Source organism: Sabethes cyaneus, chromosome 2 (genome assembly GCF_943734655.1).
Source record: "Sabethes cyaneus chromosome 2, idSabCyanKW18_F2, whole genome shotgun sequence".
NCBI classification, from domain to species: domain Eukaryota; kingdom Metazoa; phylum Arthropoda; class Insecta; order Diptera; family Culicidae; genus Sabethes; species Sabethes cyaneus.
Window position 1 is genome coordinate 97,034,844 of NC_071354.1, and position 19,039 is coordinate 97,053,882.

The 19,039-nt window shown below is 41.2% G+C and overlaps 1 protein-coding gene across 1 annotated transcript in view; it reads right to left on the reverse strand.

Moving 5' to 3' along the window:
• Window positions 1–19,039, reverse strand: part of LOC128738835 (hormone receptor 4) — a 57,469-nt gene that overhangs the window by 11,093 nt on the left and 27,337 nt on the right. Inside the window, exons 2-4 of the mRNA XM_053834251.1 lie at window positions 2,296–2,632; window positions 272–2,199; window positions 66–205 (exon numbers count right to left, since the gene is read on the reverse strand). Coding sequence (XP_053690226.1) covers window positions 66–205; window positions 272–2,199; window positions 2,296–2,627 — 2,400 coding nt within the window. The 5' untranslated portion in view covers window positions 2,628–2,632. The remainder of the gene's footprint in view (window positions 1–65; window positions 206–271; window positions 2,200–2,295; window positions 2,633–19,039) is intronic.

A 19,039-nucleotide genomic window follows, 5' to 3' on the forward strand; every position in this document is an offset into this window, starting at 1 on the left:
TATTATAGTACTTTAATAGTTTAATAACTTTTTCCCCGCCCCAAGGCCCAACAAACAAACTTTACCTCATTTTGCCTTACGGTTTGTCCTAAGCTTAGAAGTAGATGCGCCGCTTCCTCGTTGTTGCTGGTGCTGCTACTACTGCTGCTGCTGTTGCTGTTTTGATGGTGATGAGCGCCTCCCGGGGATTGTGGAATATTTCCGCCTCCAATACCGGTGATACCTCCACTACCACCAACACCACCACCACCACCGCCGCCACCACTGCCACCACCAACACTGCTGCCGCTGTGTGACGAACTCGGTCCCATCGGGCTTTGCATTGAGCCGGTGCTGGTCGCAGACGGCGATGACGGAATCGAGGGTGTCGTCGTTTGTACTTGCGGCGGAGAATCGTAGCTCCAGACCATCGTCCGGACCCCGCAAGATTCGCCCATGATGACCGTGGGAGTATTTCGAAAGGATGTTTGCGAGGTAATTGGCCCTGGACCCTGGTAATGCTGCGGAGACGGCTGGGGTGATATTTGGTTTCTTAGCGGTGGAAGCGGACCACCGATTACTTCCGGCTTGACACCGTTGATACGCTGTTGACTACCCGGCCACACTGCCATCCGCGGTGGGACCCCAGCCAGCTGCTGGGACAAGAGATTTGGTATTTGCGTTTCGTTTTTTACACGAAACAAGATGGCTGCGTCTCGCGAGGGATGGCGAATCTGAAGCGCGGGACTCAGTGGGGATGTGGTGGGACTGACTTGGATAGGACTCGGTAACCGTTGGTTATTGGGTGATAGTTGCATGGCTTGACTGGTCATCGGTTGACTGCCGGACAGGGGTTGCCGTTCACGTTTGATAATTATGTGGGATGGTGATTGCGGCATGTTGGTAGAGCCAATTGGAATTGGACTGTGCTGGCGATTCTGTTGCTGCTGGGTAGGCGACATTGGTGGCTGCATCTGATTGGAAGATTGAACGCCCATCCGGCCACTGGTCAGTGGCGGTTGTTGCCTTTGTTGGTTCACATTTCCATGCATCGATACGGGAGGCATGTTGACGTTTACGACGGTATAGTTTGGATTCGATAGCGATCGTTCGCGTTTCATGTACGCCTGTTGCTGAGAATTAGGAATCATTTGCATGCTCGTTTGCCGCTGGTGCGCGCTCGGCAGCAGAGATGTGTTCGTGTTCTGGTTTACTATCGTGTACTGTGGCATGCGTTCCTTCTTTATGCGAATCTGCTGTTGCATGGCCTGCAGCATTTGTTGCTGTGCGAGATGCTGCTGCTGCTGAATGTTTAGACTATTTGAAGAAATTTGACTAGATGCGAATTTAGACATTCCACCCAACGGCGGCTGCTGAAACATGTGGATGTGACCCGGCGTTGCGCTTGACGTTGATGACGAATTCGACGATGATGCAGATGTCGTGGACGCCGGCGATGATGATGTTGAACTTTGCGGTGTCGATGTAAGTCTATTAGGCTCTTGATTATTATTACTAGCGTTGCTATTACTACCGTTACAGATATCACTAGTACTATTATGACTACCGTTGGTGTTACTACTGCTATCGCTGCCGGTGTTGGTGTCTGCTGGATTAATTGACGGTGGTGCTTGCTTGCGCATCCCCAACGTGACCAGTGTCGTCGGTTGGTCAGACTTTATGCGATTTGGAGTGACTAGTACGGTCACATGTTGCTGATGCTGCTGTTGTGAATGACTTGGTCCATCTGGGCCGCCACCGGACGTTTCCCTACAGCTGCTGATGCCGCTGCTACTGCTTCCGCCGCCTGCAACAGAAAGAGTACTGCTACTGTTGGCGTTATAGTGTTGCTGCAGCAGTTGAATGGAATTCATTAGCGCTAAATTATGGCTGCTAGGCGGACTGGCTGACCGGGGACGCTCATCCGCCACCGAACGTATCACACTAGCGCCCCCACCGCAATTGGCAGAACTGGAATACGACACCGGTATACTACCGCCAGGATCCGGTTTCGGATTCAGTCTCGAAGGTGGCCGTTCATCTATCAGCAAACCCGGCGAATCGGGCGATGCCCTATCACTGCCACCATCATCGTCCTTGAGGCTGCTATCGAGCATCGGCTTTGGTGACGTCAAGCAACTATCACGACTGTTATTGTTGTTGTTATTACTATTGTTGTTATTGTTGCTTGTTAACGTATTGTTATTATCGACATTATTGCTATGATGATGGTGGTGCGGTTGATGATGATGATGGTGCGGATGCTGCGGGTGCTGTTGCTGCTGCTGCTGCTGTTGTTGTTGCTGTTGTTGTGGCTGCTGCTGATGGTGGTGTTGATGATGCGGATGCTGGTGATGATAATGTTGCTGTTGGTGGTGGTGCTGGTGGTCCGCTGCAGCAGCCGGAGTTGGCGGGCCATCCTCCAACTCGGCTCCGTGCTCGTCCAGCTCCAACTGACCTGCCGACTGCTGCTGATCGCACATCTTCGGTGATAGCGGTTGCAGAAGATCTGGTGATGAAGTACTGGTATCGGCTATGGACTCCCCATCGCTGCTACATCTTGAGTCGACTTTTCTTCGTTTCAGCTTTAAATCTTGAAAAAGGCTCATTTTATCGAGCTCGTTGTAGGGTCCACGGCTCAATGTCATAATTCCTGCAAAAGGGAGAGAAGCAAGGAAAATAGAAATTAGAGAATGCAAAATTACAAACTTTTATTCTAAACAAATTGGAATATTATCGAATATTCGAAAAGTTCATCACAGTGTTAATGAAATGTTTTAATTTACAGTTGAAGTTGATGTATACAGAAATATGTTCCCAATCTGAATTGCAGACATGCTGAGGCACCTTCTCCATAAAATTTAGTGTAAAAAAATAATTCCTCGAGATGTTATCAGTTATCAGTCAGTTGTCATTTAAGTTCGGGACATCGGGAATTGGTAGATTTCAAACAAGAAACATTTTTAAAGTAATAATCCTTGAACTCAAACAGATTGAAACCAAATGCTTATTGTTCTACCTCATTCGAAGTTCTTTATATCGCAGATGAACGTGTCAAAGGATGCTTAACTTGGTCTACTGCTGCAGACGATATGGGACGTTAATATGGCGTATTCTTAGGAAAATAATATTGAATAACGACCACTGCTGATACGCTTACAGCGTATAGCACTAACCGGAGAAACAACTGCGTTGATAAACAACCGCATCTCTTCTGGTAAGGGCCTCACAGAAATAGCTTCGCACGCCGCAGTGATATATGCATGTAGGAAGAAAAAATAGCAAAACAATTATCCTCACAAACGCGCCAGGAAAAAAAGAGAGTGCTTTCTGCTTTTGCATCGGCAATAACAATAAAGTGTCTGGCAATGCTTGAACTTTTCAAGATCACCGGGCACAGGATGAGGTGAGGATAGGTCGCTCCCGGTCGAGAATGCAAAGAGTACTCAAACGGTCATAATCTTCGTCACCCACCCAACCCAACCGCGTTGTTGATGGTTGCCCCCTGCTGCTGCAGGATGAAATTTGTTTCTACAATTAAGAATGAAATGTAAATATCACCACTGCAGAAGGCGACGCTCGACGGCATCACCTCGGTTGCATTGCAACCGACCATTCCGAAGGAGTTCAGGGCGATTATAATTGGTTAATCTTTGAGTAAGCGCGAACGCGATAATCGCAATTACAGTTACTATACTAGATCGTGCGCACATTCAGCGGCGGGATAAAGGCAGCAGCAGCGGTCTAATCGCGTTATCGATTTGACCGAGTGTTGTGCGAAGCAACGACGCCGATCGTAATGCAAATGCTGCGGCTCGGCACAGCCGGTAGACCGGTGCATTGCACGACTCATCATCATCCGTCACGGTTGTTTATGCAGGGTGCTTGGCATTGAGGTTAATCGCGCACGTCTTATCAAATGTCAATAGACTGATGTGTACAATACAGTGTCGAGTGTTGAGCTTCCGGCTTCTTAGATGCGCGCCGGTAGGGTGCAGTGAGTTCAACATCCGAAGAACGGGTTATCATACGGATTACTGATAGCAGTAGGTGCGTAGATATCTTTGCACCGGAGGTTCCCCGGAGTTTACGCGGAATTCTTTGCTGTTTGTCATTATTTGCACTTATAGCGTCAATGACCTTTGGTTTCGTAAAACAGAGCTAAACATTCTATTAAAAATGTTCTCAACGAATAAAGTTATAGATATACAACATTTCAGCTCATTCAGACTTTATCAGTTATCAGCGACGAAATCGGTATAGTTTTTAACAACCGTCGATCTAATTCGATTGAGCTGAAAGTCTATAAAGAGAGAGAAAGAGCTCTACTAACGATCCAGTAATGAGTAATGATCATATCAACTTTATAATTCAGATTGACTAAACGATGTCACACATTTCGTCAACATCAACCGAAGGACGGATTTTGGAATATTCGTTAAGCATAAATCAGCTAAACATATACAAAAAGTTTACCAGACGCAATGCAGTTTTATTCAACAACTGAGATTAAAGATGTAATTGCCAAGATAAGCACTTGACCAAACTCGTGATTTTTAGTCATGACCTTGAAATGGGGTCAGGCATATATTAATATTTCCAGCGCCTCTATGGTTCAAAGGTACACGGGTACCAGCGAGCCACACGCCCTGGTAGGTGTTGTGGGTTCAAATCCGGTTATAATCTTTGATTATACCTTGGTTCGACCCATGCATCTTCCAGCATTGGACAAAAGATAGGAGTAACAACGACAACTTGTTAAGCGTAGTTACCTATTACCCCCTCCCCCCCCCCCTTTCCTTTCCACTCTTTCCCCTCCATTCTCAAAAAATCCTTCTTCATTACTTTCCCTTACCGTCCCTTCATCAATTGTAGAATCATCGTTTCAAAAAATATAAAGATAAGCACTGAAAATATGTTAAGTATGTTGTGCTTTATACAAAAACAAAAAAATCATCCTGTTTTCATTATCATGTTTGTTTATGGCATCCATTTTTTCGTATTGCCATCTAATACTATAAATGTCTCATTTCGTCTGTAACCAAAACCAGGCCCGTGATATGACGCCATATTTTCGTAGTAAGAATCGCAGCTCGCTCCTTACACGCTTTGTACAAAGCTGAAACTAATATGTACGTGTGCCACCTCCTAAAATACGGCTGGTCAAGTACCTCATGAACAATAGGTGATACTTGGCAGAATTTGCTGTGAGCCCGAAAAAGTATAGTTGGTGTTATAAACATAACAACATTCTTGACAAAGTGATGTACAGATGTCAGTGGCCTGGTTGAAACCCCCGGCGTGGAGTAAGCGAAGACTCAAACCATTTACGCCAGATTGCAGTCAAGACAAGCATCAGTAACATAGTGGCATCTAGCGTTAGAGGTATATTAGGCATTTTAGTCATACTTTCCGGTTATATCCGTTATAATGATTCGCTCTCAATTAGACGTGAGGTGACCAGGGCTGCGAATTTTCAATTTCAATAGCAAAATTCCGATGAAAATGAATGCAACTATTTGTCAAAATCGACATCATAGCACACCAATCGAAAAAGAAAACAACGTACTGTATCCGAGTGAAGATTTATTTTAGATCAATCCCTCAAAATTATTTTGGCAGTGACGAGTTCATTCACTAGGTTCTATCACGTATTGAATGGTGCTGTCAATATCAATATCATTAAGACGCTGATGATAATGAATGCCTGAAACTAAAAAGTCAAATATTATCATTTTCAATGATATAGTTAGATAGTTAGATACTCAATTATATGATCATACAATAATTTTTCAGCATGTAATATTAGACATTCATGATATTGTCAGCATCTCAATGATATGGATATTTCAATATCAACAGGATCTTAATGATATTGATATTGTATATCAATCACTGCTCAATATATAGGAATGACAGCTATGTTCATACACAAAGCAGTGTAAGTGAAATAAATGCAAGCAGTCGAGAGGGAACAAATATAAATGAGAGCGAAAAAGCTTTCTGTCAACCGTAATCTTTTACACTGAGGTTAAAAAGTTTCCGGCGTTTAAATTTTCAGTCGAAAAATTGCAGCACTGGAGGTGACCCTCACGGGCTACTCCTATCAATGTTGCAGAAATTCATCGGTCCCAAATATATTGAGAAATAATAGAATGATCCCTAAGTTGTGCCGTTCTTAATAATCGAAAAAGCAACCCGTGTAAAAAAAGTACTTGAGTATATTATAACAATATATGTATTTAGATTCGTTTCTACCGGAAGCGAAGGGTAAATGCCAAAATGTGGGTTAATGTGTCGAGATATTCCACAAGTTCCAAAACCGTCTTTATCGCTCACAGAAGTAAAGAAATTTTAGTTATATCTTAATTGTCCATTGAAGTATAGCAGAAGCAGAAGTTAAGTGAGCACTAAAACTACGGTCTTCTGCGTAATGAAGGGGGATGTCATAATGGAAGCTAAGTGACGTGAGAATCAAATAAAGCCTTTTCAGGACTACCATTTAATTTATTTAAAGATTTGAATTCATGGATTGTCTATCAAAAGGTATCACAAAATTTACGCATTTATGCTCAAAGTGCTCACAATCCAAGTAACAATTCTAAAGCTGCTTGGCTTTATTTGCATTTTTAAAGGATTTATTACCCCATACTAGGGCGATTTTTAATTGCTTATTTGTAAAATTCACCTGACAAGAATTATCTTATTGCATGTTTCAGGTCAAGTTTCTAAAAATCTAACACTGAACAAATTCTGAGCAAACTTGTGCGACGGCTCATCAAACTCAATTAAGTTTTCAACGGTCGAAAAACTTCGATTGCAGACAGTTATTGGTTTGTAGGATACAAAGGTGCTCCGATGGAATCGCGATTACAGTAGACCGGTAGAGCGGCAGGAGTATTGTGACGCACGAAAGAAAATATTTGCCACACATACACTGCTTGCTGATCCTACGCTGTTTCTAGTGCCTGAAGACCTAGTAAATGGCAACGAAAGGGGTACGGTGGAAGACTCGCTCGTAGAGTCGCGCCGTGATAAGTTTGTAAACGTAGGTCCTTGAAGCAGTGAGGATCAATGAAGTCATGCGCAATTTTAGCGATGAAACCAAGCTGTTGGGAAGCTTTCGAGCTTGGCCTCAAGCAGTGCCCCAAGATAATCGGTTTGACCGACTCTTATGAGTACATGCTCATTTATTTGGTAGCTGAAACGCCAGGACTGGCGATGCAACATATCCCAGAGTATTCTGAAACCGGATACAATCATCTATGGAACGAATTACTGAATATAATGTTAAGTCATTAGCTTTGCAACCAACTCCAAGCTGAAAAAGCAATATAGATGCAAAATAGTATAAATAGAAGAGGTCTCATGTTATTACCTTGAAAAGCGCCCAAAAAGCAAACCGAAAAAAGAAGCAAGATGTAAACTGCACACGCAGAACTCTGCCGGATAAGTAGAAACTAAGCCATAAGCGTAAAATTTCGAGATGCGCTGAGTGGCGAATTTGTCTGTAGCAGTGTTTTGTGGTCCATACGTTTGAACGCTTCCTTAAAATCAGTATAGGTTACATGAATTTGTGCCTTTCTTCCACATCTATACCTATAAAAATGAATTTCTGTCTGTCTGTCGGTATGTTTCTTATAGAATCGAAAACTACTAGACCGATCGGCGGGAAAATTTGCATGTAGGGGTTTTTGGGGCCGGGGAAGGTCCTTATGATAGTTAAAAACCCCTCCCCCTCCTAAGAGGGAGGGCTCCCATACAAATGAAACACAAATTTCTGCATAACTAGAGAACTAATCAAGCAATTGGAACCAAATCTGGCATGTTGGTGTTTTTGGAGGCAAGAATTATTTCTATGGTGAGTTGAGACCCCTCCCCTCTTTAGGAAGGGAATTATGACCCCTCTCCCATTTACGAGAGGTCCCTTAATCTCTAAAGCGAGTCGCCAATTAGGTTTCCTCACGAAAATAGCAAAAGATTTTACCAATCCTCACTGCCTAAAGGCCCTATATTATGCGCTTGTACGCCTTTTTTTGGAAACCGCTGCTGTAGTTTGGTGCCCACATCAAACATTTTGGATTATTCGAACCGAGCGCATCCAGAAACGTTTCATCAGGCTAGCTTTACGGCATTTATCATGGCGTAACCCATCCGACCTTCCACCGTATCCTGACCGATGTCGACTTCTGGGACGACGAAGAACGATTCAGCAAACAGTACTGATTGGAAAATGAATTATGAGATCGACTCCCCTTGGCTGCTTTAAATTTGCGGGCCCCGCAAAGGACACTGCGTAATTACATACTACTTGTACCTCGGTTTCATAGAACATCTTTCGGGTATAATGAACCAGTCGCGGCTTGCATTCGTGCCTTCTCGTTGGTGGAAGAATTGCATGCTTTCAATGAACCTAGCTATAGTTTTAAAAATAAGATTTCTAGATCTACCATGTTGTTACATTACAGCAATGTAACATTAGTCAATAACAAGACCACAAAAACTATCTATAGTAACACTAGATCATTCAAGGCGAGACGACCGCTAGTGTTACCGGCGACCCGCCGTCGGAAGCGCCAGCCACTGGTGGGGGGACAACCCCCCGCAGAAATCACCACTGTCTAGGTTTTTTGTTTTCCTAGGTCTACTGACCTCTATTACTCTCCTTCAGTTGGATCACCCCTGCGAAATGGTACTTTCCACGAAAAAGTTTTCCGTGAAATGATACATTCCGCTTAAGGTTTTTCGCGAAATGGTATTCGGCGAAATGTTGTACAATCACGGCGAATATTGCTATCCGCTTTTTGGCTTAGCAATGAGGGGAGTTGTTTTCTACTTTACTGTGAGGAAAAATTGCAAGTTTGTATATTAAACTACCCAACCCTGGTAACCAATAAGCATTAACATAAGCAGCAAATCTGCATACAGTAAGGACTAAGGAGGAGCAAAAGTGCGATGGAGGTAAAAGTACGATTCAATGATTTATCGGTGCAGATTCGGAGTAAATTGACTACATTGGCATGGATGAATGACTACTTTGACAGCTAAAATTTACCGTAAACTTTGGTTATTTACAAAACACAGTTGTTGAGTTACGTGCAAATGTTATTTTGGGGCGGTTTTGATGTAATTTTTCGTTATACGGCAAATACGATATCAGCTGGAGGATATTACTTATTGAAAATTCGTAGTAGCGTTTTACATCATTCACATATCTCTTTTGAAAATGCAGTGGGGATCATTCAATAATGACGTCCATTGCTTAAGAGGGGAGGGGGTGTCAATTTTGTAACAGGTTGTGACAAAGGGGGGGAGGGGGTCTAGGCAAATGTGACATCCGTCGAAAAAAATTGCATTTTCATCAAAAGGCAGCAAAAATATGTTTCTCAGTCATTCATCATTCATTGACTTATTTCGATTCTCAAATTATTGTTCCAGCTGACGGCGCTTGAAAGTCAGGCACAATTTGTCAATGTTAACTAGATAGACCACGCGTTACATTGAAGGATCAATTTACACATCAATTTCAGTTCATTTGCAATCATAGTTTCTAGGTTTTTACTAAATATTGGATAGAAAAGTACAATGAACTCTAAAAGCAATCGTCACGATGTAGTGAAACCTGCTTCGCCGACGCAAATTGAAGCTTGTTTTCAAGCGGAGCCGTGCTACTTCAATTGAAACCAAAGCTTCATTTCTTCATTGAGTTGTAACAATTTGCAATTGAATGTTGTTAGAGCCCTTGTTCGCAGTTATTATTTTTTATTATTTGTTATTTTCTATATTTTTTTAAATCCATACATTAACTCTTAAAAGGTTATGCTATTTTTATAAACCACTTTTTACTTTCAACACGCTTTTAATTTTTAATTTTGAGTTTGTGTGACGTTCAAAGGGGGGGGGGGGGGGGGAGGTTGAGTTTTGTGACACAATCGGACAGAGGGGGGAGGGGGTGTTTAAAAAAGCAGGAATTTGGTGGACGTCATATTTGAATCGTCCCGTGAGAAGAGTTTACTAAATATATTTCGCTTTTCCATAATTTGATCAAACCCCGTCAAGCGCCTATGGGGGCAAAAGTGCGATTCACGGACGGGGTAAAAGTGCGAGTCATGGACGAGGCAAAAATACATGGGTAATTATATATAGTTTTAGGCACTATATTACAGATACTAGAAATGGAAGATCTGCAGAAAACTGAGTGCTCTATAGATGCTGGATGAAGGAAAACACTGTCTATCCGGTGGTGTAACAAGAAAAAAACGTTTGGTAAAGTTTCGATCTGACTAGGGCTGTTTAACCGGTAGTACCGGTAGTACCGAAACCGGTAATACCGGCCAATTTTTGAATACCGAAATACCGGTTTTGTAAAGGCAAAAAACCGGTATTTCCGGTTTTTTCTAATATCCTAGTTTTTTTAGTTTCCTTATTCAAAGAAGAACCAAGTTGGATAGAAAATTGCAAAACTCATAGAAAAACAACTTCGTGTTAATGCTGACGAGATTCTTCGATTACTAGCAATGAAGAGAGTGAAATTGTGGATCAAATAATTATACCTCGTTTAAGGCACAGTACAGCATCTTTGGTGAATGTTTCATGCAAATGTTTCATTGTGTAAGCCAGACGTCAGGTTTCAATTTATTTTTGAACAAATTGATATTTACAAGCCACCAAATTATTCGAAACTTCAAATAATGAATTTAGGAATCAAGATCAGGGCGCGGCAACGTCGCTTACAATAGTAAATACAATAGTCACTCAATAATGAAGTAATGAAACTTCAGTTTCAACCGCAGCAACGCCGATTCTTTTCAAAACTTCAATCAGGCACCATGAAGCGATTTTCACTTCACCATGACGACCGGTTTTAAAGTTTCATTTGTATTCTTCTATCAAATATTCACTAGAAGGCCAACAACTTTGAATGCAATTGAATTGAAGTTGAGTAATATTTCTTACAGTTTAACCCTTTATAAGGCCGTGGCAACTACGCGTGGAATTAACACAAACTTTAGCGAAACACAATGTTAACATTCGGTAGAACCCATTTATATTCTTTTTGATGAGAAAATTACTGAAAAACTTGAAAAAATTGGTGGCAATATAGTTGCCACTGCCCGTCTAGCGCAAAACGTTGGTGGCAATATGTTTGCCGCTGCCCGTTAAGCCCAAAAAACATGTTCTCGAATATTGGTTCTAAGTTTTTGGATAAATCCACATAATCTATCACAAAACGCCGTAAACTGAATATTACCATCCAAAAAGTTTCCAATTTAATGGTTTTTCTACGAATTTAAACCAAATTTACTGTTGACACTCAAAAACCAAGATTTGTTTTCATAAAAGTGGTTCGTAAATTACCATTTTTACAAATTCAGCGATTTAAAAACATTGAGAATGTTGCCAAAGGCTATCAGAACATATTGAGTACATAATATGCTAAAACGATATTGTTAGAAAAGCAAAAACAATGTTTTTCGTTGGTGGCAATATAATTGCCACTGCCTTATAAAGGGTTAATGCATATTATAATTAACCAACTGCCAGTTGTCGTCATTTGTTACAGTCCCTAACTTCAGCTGAAGTTTGCTTGAAACGTTCTGTTCAACAAATGAAACAAGTGACTTCATGCATGAAGCGAAGGTACGAGAAAGTCAGCTTCATTTATTTATTTCGACGATTCCGGGCCGTGTTTAGAATACAGGGATCATTGCGTTTTTTGAGCTATCGTGTTAAATGGCACGATTGTGCCAGGACTGAATTTGGAATACTTTTCAAGTTTTTCGAGTGATACTTTGATTGAACAAGCAGATGAACTCTACAAGCCACTATCTGCGAATAGTGGGATTGATAGCAGAGAACAGAATGTACCTGTGAATGATGCTTAAGAGGATGACGCTATCAAGAGTTCCGGTTGGGGAATGGAGGAAAAATTCGTGAAGAGATTGTAGCAAACCGAGGTATTCATTATAGTGGAAGCTACAATCCCGGGATATTCGAAAATAGTTAAGCGCGGGTTTCCCTACTATAAATTTGAAGAAATAAAAGGAAAATTCCTAATGCGCTTAGAGCCGTTCCTAAGACTTGGATGAAAGCGGAAGTTTTTTCAATTGTTGGAAGTGTTGGCAATAAAATCCGTTCTAGCAAGGGAAATAAATCGCTAAGCGTACTATATCTGCTTAAATTCTACTTTGCTAAGCAACTATACTGAAGCTAAAGTTTGAAAATAAAGATATTTACTGAAAAACATCAACATTTCTAGTGATTCTGAATGATCTGCCAATACCGGTATTTTACCGGTACTACCGGTATTTTCTACGCCAATACCGAAATACCGGTTTTCGCCAAAAGAGCCCAATACCGACAGCCCTAGATCTGACGGAGGCTGCAACACGCCAGCGGAAAATAGGAAAGGTGTAAATTTAGAATATTCCTAACCGAAACTTATCGCATATTGAAGATATTATGGTTTTGTTAGCTACTTCTGTGCTAATTTCATGGATTCGAGCTTCGTACTTTTGCCCCGCTAATGGGGTAAAAGTGCGATTCGGCAGTTATTCAGAAAAATAAAGAAGATAGGCCCTATTTTCAAAGTTACCTCACCTAAATTTTTTGGGTGAGGTGACAATTTGCGATCCTCACAATCACCTGGGTGACTGTACAAATCAAATGGGGCCTGTAGGGTGAGGTGAAAGGAAATTCAAATTCTTCATCTCGGTAATTAACTGCAAATTAGCATTGTCAGCACTATAAGAAGGTTAGCAGTAAAGTAGCTGTATATGTTGTAAAAATAGCATTTAAGTAGCATTTAAGGCGACTTAAATGCTTATTGGATTGCACTTGAATAGCATTGGTGATGCTTATTGGTAACCTGGGATGCTTTCATAGTTACGTAACTGCCAAAATGAATCATCTAAGGTTGAACTCCTCAGAATCTTGCAAAACTCGAGATGGTGACAAAGATCATCCGAGATTCATGATTTATGTACAACACAGTTTAATTTTTGGCAATACGAAGTTTGTCGGGTCAGCTAGTAGGATATACAAGTAGACGTGCAAGCCATAAGGTTCGTGCGTACGGATCGACCAGTCATAAATCCATGTTGGTCGGTGAAATATTTCTCACACGCATTTGGCCTAAAAATAATGAGATCATGTCTATTTTAAATAAATTGGATGCAGCAGAAAGATTTGATGCCACGATAGTTTCAATAGTCCCATAGTTTTTAAAACACGATTTTTCATTACTCTGCTACCTGTTGAATACATCTATGCATCGCTAATCATAGCAACCGTGTTGTGTACAGAAAACAATTGACAGTGTTATCAGTTGATTTGCAGCAGCTTTGTTCGTAGTGCCAGCTCCAATCCGGAGCGAAGAAGTTGAACGTCGTAACACACTTCGTATCCGCTGGATATAGCCGATCTAGCATTTACAACATCGTCTCTCTTCTGGAGAAATGTGAGAGAGTATCGAACGGAACCCGACGGTAATGCGGGAACGACTGACGGTGCTAATGAAAAATATCTTTCCGGCGTCATAATGGATAGCGAGACCAACTTGATGCTGGGCGGCAACGACTAGCAGGTGACCAGGTACCCCACTAAGGAGGGAACCGATGCCGTCAAATATCCCAAGAAACACAATTTTGGTACTTCTAGTTGTGGCGACTTATTTATAACCAGAATTAGTCATATAATCAGTTGCCTAAACAACTTTATAACAACTTTGTTAGTAGGGACTAATTTGCCATACCAAGTTCCCGAAGAACGTCCTTCTGTGGCTGACGATCAGTGAGAAGGGAATGTTCAACCTAGTGTTCTTGGATTCGGGGCTTGGGGTGAATGAGAAATGACAGTAGAAAGTGCCTGCCGGAAGTTGCCACTTTAGTCAAGAAGTATCATGCGAAGGATGCAGTCCTCTTCCTCTCCTTCCTTCCAAGCATTTTGGGCCCGGGTGGCTGTATCTCGATCCTGGGTTACTAATCGCCAATCCGTTGAGTGTCTCGACACTCACAAGTCAGTTTTAAGCTATCTGGCATGTTGGGTTCTTCTACCCTTATTATCTTGAAAAAAAAAAAAAAAAAAAAAACAATTTGCGATGTGTCCGGCCCAAAATTCCTAGCAACTCGGCAACTGGAAGAACTGCTTCTACCTGTCAACAACTTCGCGATCCTTTGTGATCAGGTTTCCCTTCTCTTCCCTACGCATATAAGCATTCATCCCTTCATAGAACTTGCGAGTGTCTTTGGCCCGGGGTAAATGTTCTAGTCCTACACGATCTGTCCCCTTTCTGACGTTTTTCTTCCTCAGGATCTTGATCAACTCATTCTGCGCGCTTCAGTATCAGGTCGAATTCTCCTTCGCGGTAGTGCCTAGGTACAGATGTATTCCACAGGTTTACGGGGACACAGAAAAAAGGTTTGCTTATTTGACACCCAAGATCGTTGAATTGGTTGAGGGGTTTTGGAGAAAAATTTCCGCGAGTATCTTTTGGAGTTTCGTGAGAGGATTGAAAGGAATTTTAAATACCTAAAGTGCAAGAAGAAAAAGCAGAAAAATGAAGAAAGAATGTGAAAGCAAAGTTCTATATCAGATCTACTGATCGTTTCGGAAATCTTGGCGGTAGGAGCTTCCGAGCGGGTTATTCAAACTTGTGTAACTCATAAACGACATTGTGAATACCATTTTTGATAAGCAAAAATAGGATTTTTCCTAAGGTATAAATTTAAGGTAGAAATTTATTTAAACTGTATTGTCGAAACTCTATGTACAAATGAGATAGGAAACGGAAACATGAGATGAGTTCTGTGTAATAAACGGTGCAAATGACTACCATAGAAGATCTGCAAATCATACAATATTAACATAAGTCTACGGAAAACTGAGAGCTTTTCATTCTGAACCATAATTTACTCAGTAGCTTTAATGGTGATTCAATTGGTGCGGTTCTTCACAGTGTGCACTATCATTTGATCCACCCTTACATAGCAGCATTGCACAATCGCACCGCAATGTTCGTTTCGATGGTACATGGCATGGCTACTAGAACTATACGGAAAAGCACTGTCGAGACGCGATCAAATTTCAACCTTCCGGTAATGACCAGCCTCAATAATTCAGCGCAGTATGTTTAGTCCTCTCCGTCCGTGTCTTACTAACTATATGGGCGATATGCGCCACATTCTCCTCCATAGTTGCCACTAACCTTCGGTTTGTATTAGTTATGGTTTCATAAAACAAACACTACCCTCGTAGTCGTCATCATTATCTTCATCAGACCCGTCGGAATTACCGCGAACGTGTGAGCACGCTTTTCCGGGCACAGTCTAGTCGCAATACAGTAATTCACCGCGTTGTACTTAGTGGTGTGTTCTAATCAGAACTCTTCAAGAAGAAGTACAATATTCAATTGAATCGATTGAAACTAGAGATGTAACAGAAGTGGTTTTTTAGTCCACTTGCTGATTGACTGTCATCGTCGTCTATTCGCACATCAACCACTGCGCGCTGGCTGAGCTGACTGTGGACTGTGCGCTGTCCGGGGCAACGCGGCAGGGCGCTCGCTGCCCGCCGGCTGTATAGTAGAGTAACTATAAGTATGTATAATCAATGGCAGAACGAAAACATCATCCACTGGCAGATCATTCATATTGCGAGAAACCGTCACCGGCAGGAGTGCAAAGAGTGCAAAAGTTTAAAAATAAACATACCACTCTCAAGTCGACCACATAGCAAGCAAGCAAGCAAGCAAGAGGCAATAAACAAACGAGCAAACAGCAGACGTGACGTGTAAGAATATATAGGTTAAATTTTGTGGTAGGTTAGTAATTTTGCACAAATAGTCCATTTGAGAGTGTGCTCGGCTACACTACCGGTTAAATGCGAAGTATGGATTGCGCGGCGGCGGCGGCCTAAGTGGTGGAACATGAAAAAAAAAAGAAAGAAAATATACGACCTGCTCGCAGACGGTACAGCAAACATATAGCACTGTACTATAGCGCAGTAGGGCGGTGCGGTGGTTTGTCGGAGAACATGTTGAAGGGGGGTAAAGTTAGGACGGAAGGATGTTGCGATTTTTGTTTGAAATATTTAGGTGCGGTTTGTAAACTGCAGCAATGCATGAGTAGCAAGCTGTCGAACGGTGCGGGGTTTGAATTCAATATCAACAAACGATTTGCATTTAAGTTCATTTTGTTACGATGATCGTCCTGCTTAGTTGAAAGTCAATTTTGAAGATAAGTTTTACAGAAAAATAATCAGAAACATCAACTCCTTTCTGTAAGAGAATTCCTTGGGGTGCAAAATTTTCGTGTTTAATTTATTGACTCACCTGTTATAAAAATATATATGGGACATCTGAGAAGCGTCTTAATTATATTAGAGTAGGAAATAATAAATTTAAGGGATTCTTTTAAGGCGCTCTTAACCTATCTGGTTTTTTGGCAAGCAGTGTATTAAAATTTTTTCAGGGAGTAATTATCGTTGCAATGGGGCCACTACTGCCGCGAGATGTCTTCAAATACTAGAACTTTTGCACTTGAAAATGGTTGAAAATTTTTAAAAACTGAGAATTACACTTTTACACCTTGAAACACTGGACCCCTCGTTCGCCAAGGGGCCTGACAGTTTGAAAAAATGAGGAACTTTTAGCAAACCTTGAGATCTAAATCATGTGATATTTTCTAAATAAAATAACTAACAAATGACACGGCTCTGTAAAGAAGAAAAGCTGGGTTTTCAAATGGAGTAAAAAACTTCGGACTTGGTCGCCATATTGGATTTTCACAAAAAATCGCCATTTTCGCCATAAGCCCCCGATTTTCATTTTAAGACCACCATTGGAAAACTGAGAAAAAATAATACAAGGAACATTCATAAAATTAGGTATGCATTGGAATTAACTAAATAAAACAACCTGTTATCTATAGCAAGGCTCACAGTTCTCATATAATGAGTGTAATTAGTTGCTTTTTACGCGAAGGATACATCCCGCGTAAAAAACCGCATAAATTCCGAAAATCGCGTTAAAAACCGCGTGAATTCCGAAATTCGCGTAAAAAAAACCGCTCAAATTCCGAAAAACGCGTAAAAAACAACCGCGTAAATTCCGAAATTCGCGTAAAAAAACCGCGTAAATTCCGAAATTCGCGCAAAAATAGTCGCATAAAAAAACCGCATAAAAAGCAACTTCAGTGCATTGATATTTTCAAAATTTGCTGTGAAATAAACTACAAACGACACGATTTTATAAAGAAGAAGGATAGGACTTTCAAACGAAATGAGAACAAATTGGCGGCCATGTTGGATTTTATCAAAAAAAATCGCCATATTCACCATGATCCCCCCAAAGCGGTTTTAATTTCAAGACCACTAATGGAAAGCTGAAAAAAATGCAAGAAGTAACATTCATCAAATGACAGAGGCTGCGTCAAGAATCGAGCGTACAAAAAATAAGGGGCTCGGAAACAGTACAGATCGCGAAAGTCTTTAGCTATGCACATTATGAATTCCAAGTTGCTATAATGCTGGAGAAGTGGTTCTGGAACGTAAGCTTGGAGATTTTCACAACACATTGCAAAAAAGATTCATCAATCCTATATGCATATAAGATTGGAGTTTCGCTACTGGTAAAGGAGATGACTGAACATTTGGGAACGCTTATAGTAAGGTTGTGCATATGATTCATATGATATGTTCAAGTCTTGCAACTGTTTGGAGTCCTTTACTGGTCCCTCATCAAGGAATATTTTTAGATCATCCGTAGGTATACAGTAAAATGCGTCCAGGTGGAATTACAAAGCAAATGACGTTAAAGTGTATGAGGAAAAGTAATACTTCTAAATTATTTCCCTGTGGAACACCGGACTTGTTGCAGGAATAACTTGACTCGATCGAACCAAGCTTTAGAGAAAGATTACGATTCGCTAAGTATGATTGAAACCCGCAGACGAATTCAATAGAAGCTGCCAATTGGCTAATTGGTAGCCACATCAACCTGAGCAGTACCTTCTCTAGGTCCGAGGTAAAACGAATTGAACAGTAATAAGTTTATAAGCTGATAGAACACTTTGGAAAAAAAGTGGTTGTTCCATCGAAATACATGATTTTACCCATTGAAGGAGTTGAGTTGAGCTAGGTTGTAAGACTGTGCCACAAGTAGGTACTACATGATCAATGAAATCAATAACCTTCTTGGGTTAGAGTTTTCATACAGAGTATGGAGCTGTATTTTAATGAATTTGAGGAAAAAGCCGAGTAGGCATAGAAAACCCTTCTTTTTGGTTTTGGTTTTGGTTTAAAAACTAACAGTCAAGCTTAAAAGTGTACACGTTAAAATAACAAATATGTAATAGTTAGGACAATACATCTAATAGTCTACGATGAAAACTAACGTTACTAACTCCGAATTCAAAAAGGTGAAAAAAATCATTAAATATTGTGCACATAGAATAAAACGGAGAGTTACGTAGAAACTCGAATCTAGCGAAAAGAAGGCTGAAGAAGCCATCACGAGCTCTTAAATGTCTAGGTTGGACCTCAAAACCAAGTAGTTCCAAAAAAATGGGACAATCAATTTCGGACGAAATAATTTTAACAGCAAAAACTGCTTTAACGATTTTCCTCCTATTCTCGAGTGAAGTAATACCAAGCAATCGACAGCGGGATTCATACGGCGGCAAGTGGTCAGGGTTGATCCAGCGTAGGTTTCTAAGGGTGTACCATACAAACTTCCGCGGAATATTTTCGATGCGACCGATCCAATTCATATGATACGGGGACCAAATAATAGCGGAAGATTCAAGATAGGACCTAACTAACGCATAGTACAGTGACCAGAGCCCAAGGGGGTCATCGAATTCCCGAGCTATCTTAAACATAAATCAGAGTTGCCGATAAGCTTTATCAACCACTGATGCTTGTTGCTCTCTGAACCTGGAAGACGCAAGAGCTCCCCAGGATGCCCTCCATTGCTCCATAAAGTGCGATCAGTATCAATTACACTGTACGGAACATCCATGTTAGGCCGTGCCTCCATCTAGTCAGAGATTGTCGTTACTAG